Here is a 13,833-nt window from a genome sequence, read left to right as displayed (position 1 = left end):
TAGCAAGAGGAATGAGACAACTGTAGCCAAATTCCTTGACATGTCTGTGTGGTGGCTCTTGATGCCTTGACCCCAGCCTCAGTCCATTCCTTGTGAAGTTCACCTGAATCTATTTTGATTGACAAGCCTCTCAAGGCTGTGGTTCTCTCGGTTAGTTGTGCATCTTTCTTTTAACTTTCTGTTCAATGTTCAACTTTCTGTTAACATGCTTGGATACAGCACTATGTAAAAAGTCAGCTTCTTTGGCAATAAATGTTTTGTGGCTTACCCTCCTTGTGAAGGCTGTCAATGATTGTCTTCTGGACAACTGTCAGATCAGTCTTCCCCATGATTGTGTAGCCTAGTCAGAGGTGGGAAGTAACGGAGTAAAAATACTTTGTTACTGTACTTAAGTAAATTTTTCTGGCATCAGTACCACTATTTATTTTTCGGACAACTTTTTACTTTTACTCATTACATTTTTACACAAATATCTGTACTTTTTACTTCTTACATTTTCAAAACGGACGGTTACTTTTAGCATTATTTCTTCTCATTGAGTGCTGTTTCCAGCCTATCATCCTGTCATTGTGCGGCTTTTTCCCCATGTGACTGGTGTACTGTGTTATTTACTGGCTATCAGACATAGACTAATGATAGCGCAGTTAACAATGAGCAGCACGCCTACAAAAGTAATGGCTAATGTTAATTCAGAGGGAGTCACCGATGTTAAAATAACTAATAACGAGGACATTCCTGAACACTGATGGCCATATATGAGGGAGATGTTTGTAATAATCGGCGTCAAAAAGGATTCCTGGCGAATGCGTTGCAAATTGTGTCAACCAGGGGCGGTTCTAGCCCCTTTTTAGGGTGGCTTCAGCCCCCTGTCTGTGATCTCAGCCACCCTAAAACTATAAGTATAATTTTTACTTTCATAAATAAACAATAAAAATTACGGTAAAATGCAGAACATGTCGTCGATGGGAAAGAAAATTATTTATCAGTTTGATCCAAGAGCGATTTTTTTTTACTTTGCTTTTATTCCATACTTTTACACGCGTGTGTTGTAGTCTTTCAAAAGTGTGTCTTCAGCTGTCTGCTTTATTTGAACAGAAAAGCACAGGTACGCGCAGCGTGCACGCGCAGTCAGAGCTGGAGGCGTTTATCTATAACGTTAATCGGCGGAAAGACGCAAAGACGGCAACCAAAAGCAATGAAATTTCAAATATCAACATCAGCACACTCCAAAATTATATATATACACACACACACACACACACACACACACACACACACACACACACACACACACACACCACACACATATACATTATATATATATATATATAAAACATGATGTCCAGTTACCAGCATGACACTAAACAGGTAGTAGTAACGGCAACTTTTTACTCAAGTACATGTTAGACCCCATACTTCTTTACTTTAACTTGAGTAAAAGAGTGTAGTCACTACTTCAACTTTTACTGGAGTCTTTTAAAAAATTAGTATCTGTACTTCTACTTAAGTAAAGGATGTGTGTACTTTTGCCACCTCTGAGCCTATAGTGAACCAAATTGAGAGACCATTTTGATGGCTCAGGAAACCTTTGCAGGTGTTTTGCGTTGATTAGCTGATTGGCATCTCACCACAATTAAAAGAAACAAATGCTTAAACTACTTCAGTCTGTGTGTACATAAAATTAACATTGATGAATAAGGCCCACTTGAAAAAAACACACTTTTGCCTGATACATCATTTTCTGCAGTAGTGGTTTTGATCACATGTAGCGGTGAAAAAAACAAGAATCTCCAGCATGATTGTAAAATTGTACTTAAATCATAAGTTGCAAAACCAACAATGATACTTATAAAATGGGTAAGTAAAAATGTCAGTCTGACAAAACTGATTATAAGTCAGAAGTTCTCGAAGTGGAGTCTATAGCAGTGTATATGATATTATTAGTAGTAGTAGTATTAGTAGTAGTAGTAATATTATAATTATTAGAACTGGCAACGGAACAGTTTAATCTATACCCTAATAACACAAAAACAAGTCAGCCTATAAATATTCTGATATATTGTAGGAAAGTTCTTATAAAATTCTTTACCAATTAAAAAAATTTAGACAAAATATTATTGCTCATATTTCTAGAACTATAGAATCCATAATATTTTATTTTTTATTAGAGTTAAAGGATTCTCTGTCAACAAAAAGTGAGATTTAGTGCAGTATTTGCAATAAATAATCAAATTATACATACACAAACTGCTAATTTATCGCTAAGTTACCGCTGATTTTGATTGGCAATGAACCCTGGTGGATTTATTGAGATAACAGAACCACAGTTGCATATTTAATAAGCATTCGGGTTTGCCTCCAATAACCATCAGTGTGCTCTGCTTGTAATCAACCATATTTATTGTTATTCAGAATGACTGACATACAACATGTCACTGGGGACCTTGATATAGATCTTTAATATCACCTTTACTCAACACATCTTAACCCCAGTTATCATGCCACAATTATTCAGTGACCAAAATGATATACATGCCAGTACAGTTTATTTGCATGTGTTTAGCCTGATTTTAAACAAGTCTATTTTTTAACAATATTATAATATGACAAGATTCTTCTACTTGCTTGATTATCAATCATTATATTGCAATATGACATTTATATACTTTGAAAATCTCAGACAGAATCTGTATCCTGTATTTTTTCCTCTTTCCACTTTCTCAGAATATCTTCAGTTGCTTTTAGGGTTGAGTCATCCTGTTCATAGAAGAAAAAAACAATTCAATGTTGCACTGTGATGTAATACATGTTCCACAGTATAAACTACATTTAAATGGCATTTATTATCCTCCCACAATCAGTTTTCTTATAATAAGCAAGTATCTCCTAGCTACTTTATTAATTAAACGTTTATCAGAAATGAATGTATTATTTTGATAGAACATGAATGGACTTTGAACAACTGTGAAGAGTTCATACATCAAATCACCTTTATAAAGCAGATTCTAATGTAGTTCTGGAAATCAGCCCTATGAGCTTGGCTGCAATATGCAGATACAGGGATAGTGCTCAATCCCTGAAAGAACATACAATAGACATCCTGTTAATTTAACACTATATAACAATGGCCACTTTGAATATATGAGATTACTTTCTAATCAATATGATGTTTAAATCACTTACCTTTTCTTTGATAAGCCATTTAACAAATCTGTAGTCATAAGGTTCATCCTTAGTGCTTGGTTCACCCAGATCAACTTCTACAGGAAAGACATAGCATTTAATACTGGGTACAGACTATATTTGAGTTTTGATTTAATAATCAGTATCCATGGAAAGAATGTGTAGCCTTGCAAATCCATACACCAATTTTTCATAACAGGGTCCTCTAATATCAATTATAGGTAGGTTTACCGTTGCTAGCTTATAATCATGTTCAGGATGTTTTTAGACACTTGTGGAAAATAAACCAAGACAATGTTTAAATCTCTAAATTCACTGTCATGCTAAAAACCTGCTAAGCTACTCATTAGCTAGCTAAATTTCACAAAAGGTGGTAATAACATCTAGGTAACAACTTTATCCATAAAGTTTATCTATAGTTTATCTATCTATTCAATATTTACATTTAAAAGAAATAAAAATAACCAGCTTTACTAGTTGCATAAACTGCAATGAATTAATTTACAGACTCACTAATGCAGCTCCAAGCTCCTTTGAGTCTGATTGGTGACAATATGTTTACTTTTAACATGTCAGTCATGTTCATTACTGATTGCTTACAAGGCTCCACCCCTTTAAGAGGTCTCCCAATAATCACATGGAGAAGCTTAGAGAAGACAGGGAGGTGACCAAGAACTCAACTTTCACTTTTATTAAACTGATCATCAGAACTTATCAGAATCAGAAAGGTCTTTTTTGCCAAGTACAGTATGTTTTCACTATCTCACTCATTTTCTACCGCTTATCCGACTATCTCAGGCGTCATCGGTCATCGAGGCAGGATACACCCTGGACGGAGTGCCAACCCATCGCAGGGCACACACACTCTCATTCACTCACACACTCACACACTACGGACAATTTTTCCAGAGATGCCAATCAACCTACCATGCCTGTATTTGGACCGGGGGAGGAAACCGGAGTACCCGGAGGAAACATGCAAACTTCACACACACAAGGCGGAGGCAGGAATCGAACGTGCTAACCACTAAGCCACCGAGCCCCCCAGTATGTTTTCACATATATAATAGACCAGGGATCGGCAACCCGTGGCTCCGGAGCCGCAAGTGGCTCTTTCATCCCTCTGCTGCGGCTCCCTGTAGATTTGGAAAATAAAAATTTAAATTAAACTTATTTTATTTAGTTAGTTAGTTTAAAATAAAAGGTAATTCTAAATTCTAAGATTATGATGCTCTTGTTACATTAAAATAAACCGTGTTTAATTTTTTTGTCGCTCAAAATATGCGTCATAACTGCCGACTTGTGAAATCCGACACAATAGAAGCAGACAAAAAAAAAAAAACACACAGAAGCAGACGCATTTTTGGTTTGCTGCAGTCAGCAAGTTAAAATTTTGATGTCATACAGGGCTGTCAGGTGTCACGCATTGAGAGTGACAGTCACGCATTTGGGTCTTTTATCACGCTTTCCAGCCACACATCGTATTTCTCACGCAGAAAAACTTTTTGACTATTTATCATATATTTAATAAGCTGCAGCGCCCAAAATGTATCAGTCTGCACCGCTGTCTCTATGGAACCGGGCAGGAATCACGCATGTCTCCCCTGAAGTAATTAGTCAAGCCTGACACTTATCAGCCAATCAAAAAAGAGGCTACACAATAGCCAATCAGAAAATAGCAATATCTGGGAAAGATTTAACCCAACAACCAATGAAAAAAATTTGGGTTGGGGGGGGGTGGTTTGGAGATGTCACGCTTGCCTGTCTTCAAAACTTGAGAGCCGAAGAGGACTCGATTATACATTGAACATTTTATTTGAAAGTAACCTTCAACCTAGCGTCTGAATGAAATAATGCAGAAATAAAATTTCGTTTACTCGGTAGCAGTTCATTGATTTCATAAATGCAACACACTACAGTTTTTTCTACACTTGCAGTGTTATCTTCATTTTAGACGTCAAAAGGGTTTTGTGGCTCCGTGTGTTTTTTTTTTCTGTGGGAAATGGGTACAATGGCTCTTTGAGTGTTTAAGGTTGCCGACCCCTGTAAGAGACAGTTGTATGTACAGTGGAAAAAATGTGCAAATTGAAATATAAATGTGCAAATTGAAGTATAAATGAGTACATGTAAACAATGTAGGAATAGGGTTTGTTCTGTTTATGTTAGGTGTTTATCAGATGAATGTTAAGTGTTCATCAGATGGATTGCAAGAGGGAAGAAACTGTTCCTATATCTGGTCGTTCTGGTGCTCAGGGCTCTGTAGCGTTGAACAGATTTCAACAGTTCAAAGAGTGAGTGTGCTGGATGTGAGGGGTCCTGAGTGATTTTCTTTGCCCTTTTGCTCACTCTGGAGAAGTACAAGTCTTGGAAAGTGGGGAGAGTTGTGCCAATGATTCGCTCAGCAGTCCGGACTACCCTTTGTAGTCTTCTGAGGTCAGATTTGGTAGCTGAGCTGAACCAAACAGTAATTGAAGTGCAGAGGATGGATTCGATGATGGCAGTGTAGAACTGTTTCAGCAGATCCTGTGGCAGGTTGAACTTTCTCAGCTGGGGAAGGAAGTACAACCTCTGCTGAGCCTTTTTCGCAATGGAGTCAATGTGAATGTCCCACTTCCGGTCCTGGGAGATTGTGATTCCCAGGAATCTGAATGACTCCACTGCTGTAACAATGCTGTCCATGATGGTGAGGTGGGGGAAGAGCAGGGGGGATTCTCCTGAAGTCCACGATCATCTCCACTGTCATGAGCGTGTTCAGCTCCAGGTTGTCTAGACTGCACCAGACAGTCAGCCGTTCAACCTCCAGTCTATAGGAAGACTCGTCACCGTCCTGGATGAGGCCGATTAGTGTGGTGTCGTCTGCAAACTTCAGGAGCTTGACAGGGGGGGTCATTAGAGGTGCAGTCGTTATATACAGAGAGAAGAGTAGTGGGGAGAGTACACAACCCTGAGGAGCGCCAGTGCTGATGGTGCGGGTGCTGGATTTGAGTTTTCCCAGTCGCACTGGCTGCTGCCTGTCTGTCAAAAAAGCTGGTGATCCACAGACAGACAGAGGAGGGCACAGATAGCTGGGTTAATTTTGGCTGGAGGAGTGATAGGTTGATGGTGTTAAAGGCAGAGCTGAAGTCCACAAACAGGATCCTCACATAAGTCCCTGGTCTGTCCAGATGTTGCAGAACATAATGCAATCCCATATTGGCTGCATCATTCACAGACCTGTTTGCTCTGTAGGCAGGGGGTCCAGTAAGGGTCCAGTGATATCCTTCAGATAAGCCAAAACCAGTCTTTCAAATGATTTCATGACCACAGAAGTTAGAGCCACAGGTCTGTAGTCATTAAGTCTGGTAATTTTGGATTTCTTTGGGACGGGAATGATGGTGGAGCTTTTGAAGCATGAGGGGACTTCACACAGCTCCAGTGATGTTTTGAATATCTGTGTAAAAACTTATTTGATATTGTAACCAGATAGTTTGTAGTTTACCCAAATAAAACCTTTTGTACTTTTATGCCATGAGCAAAGACAAAACAAAAAAAAGGCTCTTGGGTCTGACTAAAAAAAGCGTCATTAAATTTCATAGACCGAGCTTTCCAATATGAAGGGAAATATGAATAGATCAAAGGCAGAGGCAGCTTTGATGAAACCTGCCCAGACAAGTTGCTAGTCATACTGCATATAAAGATGCATATTTCCCCCCAAAATCCTAAATTGTCTATTCTAAGTAGTGTTGAGGGAAGCCTGGAGCCTATTCCAGAGGGACCATGCAAAACATGTATTACAATATCGGTAGTTGCTCATTAAAGAGGTATTAGAGTAACATTAGAGTAAATGTAATATTTTAGTGTTTCTAATAAATGTATGAAACATTTAAATTTTTATGTTAGGCAGAATGTGTGCACATGGTGCTGCATTCTTATATAGTTACTCTGCAATATGTAATTATAAGAATTGTACTTTTTATTTTATTCTACTATACTTTTATACAGTGTTCTTTTTCCCTTTATGTAGGCATTTGTACCAGTTCCCTGATTTGCAATGCATGTTTTATGATACTGTATGTGTGTGAGTACTCACTCAAGGTGGAGATGTCTGTGACGATGAAGTAGCCGCCGTCAGGTACAAAAGGTTGCAGCCCGATGCTCCTCAGGCACTCAGTTAACCTGAGCCGTTTAGCCTGGAGCAGCATGAGTTGTTGTGTGAAGTAGCTTTCTTCTGTACCGAATGCATCATATTCCTTCTGAAAACACACAGCAACAGCCTCCTACAGAAATAAGTATACTTTGTTTAGTTGACCAGAAAAACAAAATTAAATATGTTGCAGTGTACCATTTACAGTGTCAATTATGTTGACTTTATGATCATGCAGTTTGTTAGTGTATTCCATAGAATTCATGCTTATTGTTTTGATTTTCAAAATCCAATTCCTTTGTAATAATTTCGGATTATGTACCTGAGTTGGAGTTGGACAATGCTGTACAGAGTTCTGGTGGATTTTTTGCATGTGGTCCAAGATTCGTCTTGGTCCTATTGCCCAGCCCACCTAAAAAAAATATCCAGAAAGAATTCCCTGAAATGTCAAGCTTGTTGAATAGATCAGGGTTTAAGAATACCATCAAGGTAACTCTATGTTGGAGAAGTAAGTACACAAAGAAAAGAAAAAAGTGACAGAACAAACAGCTGATTCTCCTGATGTTATGTAATATAATCTACATCTCCAAGTCAGGTTAGCAATGTGTGGAAAGAAGGAATGTTGAGATCTTTCACAAGGTGCCTGTGGTACAAGATAACACAACCACAACTCTGACTAGTATAGGCCATCCACCAGGCGATTGTGTAAGGGTTACATTAGTCAGAGAAGCAACCTTTGCCCCTTTTCCACCAAGGCATTTTGAGTGCTGGTTCCGAGCCAGAGCCTAATTTAAAATCAGTTCTTTTTTTCGACACAGAAAGCACCGGCTCTGAAAAGAGGTTCTTAAGTAGCACCAAACATTGCTGGTCTAGATTTAAGAACTGCTTGTGCCAGGGGCTGAGGGCGGGGTTATTGTGAAGAAACAAGATATAAGAGAACATAGTTAGCACCATTTTAAATAAGGATTCACCGCGTTTGGATGCCAATGTAGGTTCGCAAAGCAATAAGCATTAACAGTAAAGCAACATCCACCATTGTTGATGTTGTGTTTGTGTTTGCCACTGCTATGCTAATGTTGTATACAGTGATGTAAGACTTGGCTCTGTGATGGCTGTCTAACCCATGGAAAGGCAAGCTGGTTCTTAGAAGGCTCGCCAGTGGAACCAAATTCGAACCAGCACCAGCACAAGCTCTGAACCAGCACTCGGTTCTTTCTGGTGGAAAGGGGATATAAGAGGCCAAGGGTAACTCTGAAGGAGTTCAAGAGAGCAACCGAGTAGATGGGCGATGGTAGAATAGTCTAAATACTGCACGCAACTCATATTTATGAAAGAGTGGTCGGAAAAAGTAAATATATATAAAAGAGTAATGTGAAATAATGTTTCGAGTTCATCAAAAGGTTATGTTGTACAATCTTGACATTTTAATTCAACAGTGCTTATATCCCTTAGAACACAAACCTGAACCTCAACCACCCTCACCCCCCAGTGAAGCATAATGGTGGTTACATCATTTTGTAGGGATGCTTTTCATTAGCAGGCACTGAGAAACTATTCAATTTTGAAGGCAAGATGTATGGTGCCAGATATAGGCCATTCATAAAAAAAAGTCTGGAAGCAAAAGAGTTTGATCAAACATACACACTAAAGTTATGCTGGAATGGTTCAAAACAGTTTGGCTTTAAAGCAGCACGTTTGACAGCGACAGCCTTTTTTGATGTCTCTGAGGAAATACATGCTGCTTGATCAGATCTCTACAGCATCAAAAGGATTCAGCCATTTTTGTCCACACAGGCTGCTCAGGTACTTGTTCAGTCTCTTGTCATCTCAAGACTAGACTACTGCAACTCGCTGCTTGCATGTCTACTTATGAATATATTTCTTCCTCTGTAAATGATCCAAAATGCAGCTGCATGACTTGTTTTCAACCTGCCTAAGTTCGAGCATACCACCCTGCTGCTGTGCTCCCTAAACTGGCTACCAGTAGCTGCATTCAACAGATTCAAAATGCAGATGCTTGCCTACAAAGCCAAAAATGGACATGCTCCCGCTTACCTCCAAGCCCTCATCACTCCTCGTACTGCAATTCACACCCTCAGAGCTATTAGCACCGCCCAACTGGTCCCGCCATCTCTCAGGGTAAGAGGTAAGACTCTTTTCTATTCTGGCACCGAGGTGGTGGAATGAACAGTCCGGATAGCTGGCTATCTTTAAACGACGGCTGAAGACCTACTTCTTCATGGGATACTTGAACTAGCACTTTCTTTGCTGTTTATTGTATGTGTTTATTAAAAAATGGTATCTTAATTCTGTAACCTAGTGAACCGGAGTAAATGTATTCATTGATAGAGACTTAAAAGCACTTTTGTAAATGCTGTAAATGTAAATTTATATATATGTATTCACATATCTGAAAGTCTTTATGAAAATATCCATGAAAAGTTCATTTAATTCAATTCAATAAATTTGAACAGGCTCTGAGTGTCTCAGTGGCCCTATGACCCTTTCACAAAGTTTATAAATGTATTAACAATTTCTAAAATTTCCATTTCCATTAATCATCGGTTCACCCCTGATTTTCAGATTTTGAGTTGATCCAAGATGATTTAGAAAAGCATACATCCATCTATATAAAGACCCTCCATAACATTTAAGAGCAAAAACAAGCCTTCGGGTAAAAAGGACTACTATGCATTTAGCATCAAACTAAAAAAAGATAAGGTTGCTTTTGCTACTAAAGGGGGCTTAATTCTTGTTTTAGGCAATATCTTACTTTTTCTTTTTTTGGTAAAATTTCAGCACATAAAAGTAGTTTATGATTTTTCATAAAGTAAAAAAATCTGAATACTTTCTAAAAACACGGTATTTGATCCAACAAAAAGCACACTGAGATATAGTAAAATAATGAAAGTTGATTACACCATATGACCGCATTACCTTCCATCCTGTGACACAAAAGATCTTGCCTGCAGTCCCAATGGTAACAGTGCGCTCCCACATGCCAGGAAAACTCGCTATAAAAAGATCTCTATTATTATTTTTTATACATCACTGATCTATTCTTCTATAGTTTGGAAATTTGCTTAAGTCCTAAAGGTGTTTTATATATATATTTTAAAATCATATCAAGGTTTTTTCTTACCTATTTTAATATGTTGTGCTCCATCATATGTAAGACATTCATATACCTCATCACTGATACAAATAACATCATGCTTTATACACAGGTCAGCTATCATCTGTAACTCTTCCCTCTGAAATACCTACAAAAGAAATGTCTAGTTTGCAAACAATATTTGCACATCAGATTAATATCTGGAGGAAAATGGAGGGAACTCACCTTGCCCAGTGGATTATGGGGATTGTTAATGATAATAACTTTTGTTTTAGAGTTAAATTTACTGGTCAGCTCTTCAGAACTGAACACCCAATCAGCACTGGACACAGTTGGACCGGTGACTTTTCGCTGTAGGATAAACACAGGCACTCCAGCTTTTTATGTGTTAGAAATTATGTGATGAATTTATATATGTACAATTCAACCAAAAAAACATTCAATACAGTTTTTCAAAATGAACACTCACAGGCTTGAGGGGCACATGGATGGGTTTTCCTCCTGCCATTACTGTCATGGACTCATAGCAATGATAGGCAGGTTCTAAAATGATCACCTAGACCGATACGCATGAGAAAGATAGAGAATGATAACAAAATTATGAACATTCCAACAAAAATCTAGTGGAAAGTCTTGACAGAAGAGTAAAGGTTATCATAACAGTAAAGAGGGACTTAATACTGATGTTAGTTTATATATATAATGCACATTTGTACTTCTACTTCAATTTGTCCAATTTACTATAAAATCAGGATTACATTAAAAAGTATTTAGTACAAACACTTTCTATTAGTTACCGCAGTTTAGCTGTGATAAATATTACTTTAGGGGACTTACTTCATCGTCCTCATAAACCAGAGCTTGAACTGCACAAAAAATAGCCTGATAGGCTCCCATGGTAACCAGGATGTCCTCCATGGGATGGATGTCTCGGCCCAAAATCCTCCCAAAGAATTTGGCAAGGATTTTGACAAGAGGTGGATGCCCCTGTAGGTCACATTACACCTTTTGTTAATAAACTGAATTTAGATGGGGCACTGATTAAGTTAAAAATCATTTGTATGAAGAAATGTACTTTTTAGGATGGGTTGCTAAGAAAATACCTACATATCAACTTTAGGAAAGGGAAAAAGAATGTTAGTGGTAAGAATGTATGGAAAAAGAATAGCTCTCTTACATGACCACGTGTGTACTGGTGCATATGAAAGCCTCCATTGATAGCATTAGAGAGAGCCTCCTGAACAAAGCTGGGAAGAGGAAAGTCTGGAAATCCTTCGCCCAGGTTCACAGCCTTGTAGTCATCAGTTAGTTGCAAAAGTTCTAACCTTATAGTAAATAAAATGGTGAAAATTTCAAAGTCTGTATCATGTCGGCATGCTCCTGTGTATATTCATATAAACCAGGCAGTAAATAAATAGCTTTTCTTATATGGCAAAATGTTTGTTTTTAAAGTTTTTATATGACTCTGTTTAGGTGGTAACATACAAATGAGTCTACAAATTGTGATTGCATATGAAAAGTGGGAGAGGTTTCAGAGCAATCAGAGTCAGTGTGCATGTGAACATGTTTGAAGTAAGAGCACAGAAAATCTGCAAAACAGCTAAAGGTATCATGACTAGAAGGTGAAGGTGTCTATTGCCAGAAGAAAAAAAAGCTCCAGGGCCTCTCCTAAAAATATTAAAGCATATTTGTGCACTTTAATTATCTTGGGATACTTCAAACATTCCTGTACTAGAAAAGGTGAGTAAATCATTACCATATATGTTTGTCTATTCCCTCACTTCTGAGTGTGCGGCGTTTGCAGGACATGGTGAAGCCTAAAGAAAAACAATTATTTAAATAAAATAAAAAAAACAGTATAATCACACAGCACACATCATATTTTACAATTTAGTTTTTATTTGTATGGATAAATATGCATTTTATCCATACAATATGACATACATTTGTGTGCTACAAAATTACTGCAACCAAAGCTTGATCCATTTTGACATTAGACAAACAACGAGAGAAGCAAACGAGCAAATAAATAAATAAATAAAATATTATAGAAATAGACAACAGTATAAAAACTTATTTGCTTACCAAAATAGCTGAATAGTTGAATATCTCAACCAAAACTGACCTGATAAATTATAACAAACCTAATAAGTAATATTTTGTTGCCTCCTTGATCTCTACTCTGCCTTGTTCTGCCACTTTATGGGAATTACTGAATGTTTTTCAACTTCAAGTTGGATTTGCTACCACTCCTCTAGACTTTCCAGTATTTAAATTATATGTTCAAGAAAAGGGTTGCCCTTGAATTTGCATGAATAAGACAATTTCTACTTTTGGTTAAAATAAATAAATAAATTAAATTAAATTAAATAATGACACTTCTGTCTTAACTGTTACTTCTTAGCTTATCATTTGTTATTTGTTAACATGAAAACAATTGAAATAGAGATAATGGATAAAAAGTATATTGAGCATACAGTGTACGTGTTTGTCTCTAACTTTTCTAAAGAATGAAGTTATATTATTGTATGCTATAGCTCTCACTCTCATATACAGACAGGTTTGCTGACAGTGGTGATGACAAGACACTCACGTGTCTTATGAGGACATAAATAAAATGCAGCAGGAACTGGAAGTATGCAGGTGTCTGTGGAGTGAGGTAAAAGCTGTTACCCAGTCTGGGAGTCCTTAAGCAGATTCTACAGTATCAGGAATAATAAATATGTATGCCCATGTAAATATCTGGGACCACTGGAAGATCTGTTTATGGTGATCACTTGGTCCAGGGTTCCTGCTACTGCCTCAGAGATCTCTGATTGAGCTCCCAGGGAATTGGAGCAACCCAACAGATGTGCTTAGTGATGGGTGGCAGTGAACTGTAATGTACTGTAATGTAGAAGAACCCCAGAGGGGAAAGTAGGGGTGTGACACTTAACACAGAGGCTTCAAAGCTTGAATCAAACAAATTAAACTTTTCACATTGAAGCACTTTGCCAGAGCTTGATTTGTTTTGCCATAATCTGTGACTTCATTTCCACACTCAAACTATTTAATCAAATTATTAGCATTGATCCAGCCAAGAAAGCTTCCCCCTCAGTCCTGTATGTCATCTCAGTCCTGTTCTAAACGGGATGAAATAAGTAATTAAAAATGTCATAGTCCCCTGCACTGTTGGACAGGTCATGCTTATTAATAAACATATTCCATTCCAAACTTAAGATGACATTAACTCCTCAGTTCTCCCGATATTTAAATTCATTCATAAAGTCATTTATTCATTCACTGAGTAAGTACATCAACATTGACACATAACACATTTTTATTGCCTACATTTATTGGGATGTCTACATGTGCTTCTTCCTTCCTGTGACACACAACTGTGTTCAAAGATTACACAGAATGTGTTCCCTAG

The 13,833-nt window shown here is 37.7% G+C and overlaps 1 protein-coding gene across 1 annotated transcript; it reads right to left on the bottom strand.

The window, feature by feature from the left end:
• Positions 1-2,377: 2,377 nt before the first annotated feature.
• LOC113655073 (kynurenine--oxoglutarate transaminase 1-like) lies at positions 2,378-12,665 on the bottom strand. The gene is made up of 13 exons (XM_027165358.2): positions 12,507-12,665; positions 12,178-12,238; positions 11,599-11,746; positions 11,259-11,408; positions 10,891-10,977; positions 10,647-10,772; positions 10,449-10,569; positions 10,244-10,320; positions 7,629-7,718; positions 7,253-7,439; positions 3,184-3,260; positions 2,990-3,076; positions 2,378-2,757 (listed from the first exon to the last, which is right to left on the bottom strand). Exons 2-13 carry the CDS (start codon positions 12,228-12,230, stop codon positions 2,677-2,679), a joined length of 1,284 nt encoding a protein of 427 aa, XP_027021159.1. The 5' UTR covers positions 12,231-12,238; positions 12,507-12,665; the 3' UTR covers positions 2,378-2,676.
• Positions 12,666-13,833: the final 1,168 nt, after the last annotated feature.

The sequence above is a fragment of the Tachysurus fulvidraco genome, chromosome 26 (genome assembly GCF_022655615.1).
Source record: "Tachysurus fulvidraco isolate hzauxx_2018 chromosome 26, HZAU_PFXX_2.0, whole genome shotgun sequence".
Classification (NCBI taxonomy): Eukaryota; Metazoa; Chordata; class Actinopteri; order Siluriformes; family Bagridae; genus Tachysurus; species Tachysurus fulvidraco.
The sequence above is the reverse complement of the archived record's forward strand: the minus strand, read 5'-3'. Positions and strand labels throughout refer to the sequence as shown.

Coding starts and splice junctions, on each gene's coding strand:
- LOC113655073 (XM_027165358.2), bottom strand. CDS start 12,230: ATGTCCTGCAAACGCCGCACACTCAGAAGTGAGGGAATAGACAAACAT. Junction 11,409..11,598: donor ACCAGTACACACGTGGTCAT/GTAAGAGAGCTA, acceptor TGTGACCTACAG/GGGCATCCACCTCTTGTCAA. Junction 7,440..7,628: donor ATTGTCCAACTCCAACTCAG/GTACATAATCCG, acceptor TTATTTCTGTAG/GAGGCTGTTGCTGTGTGTTT.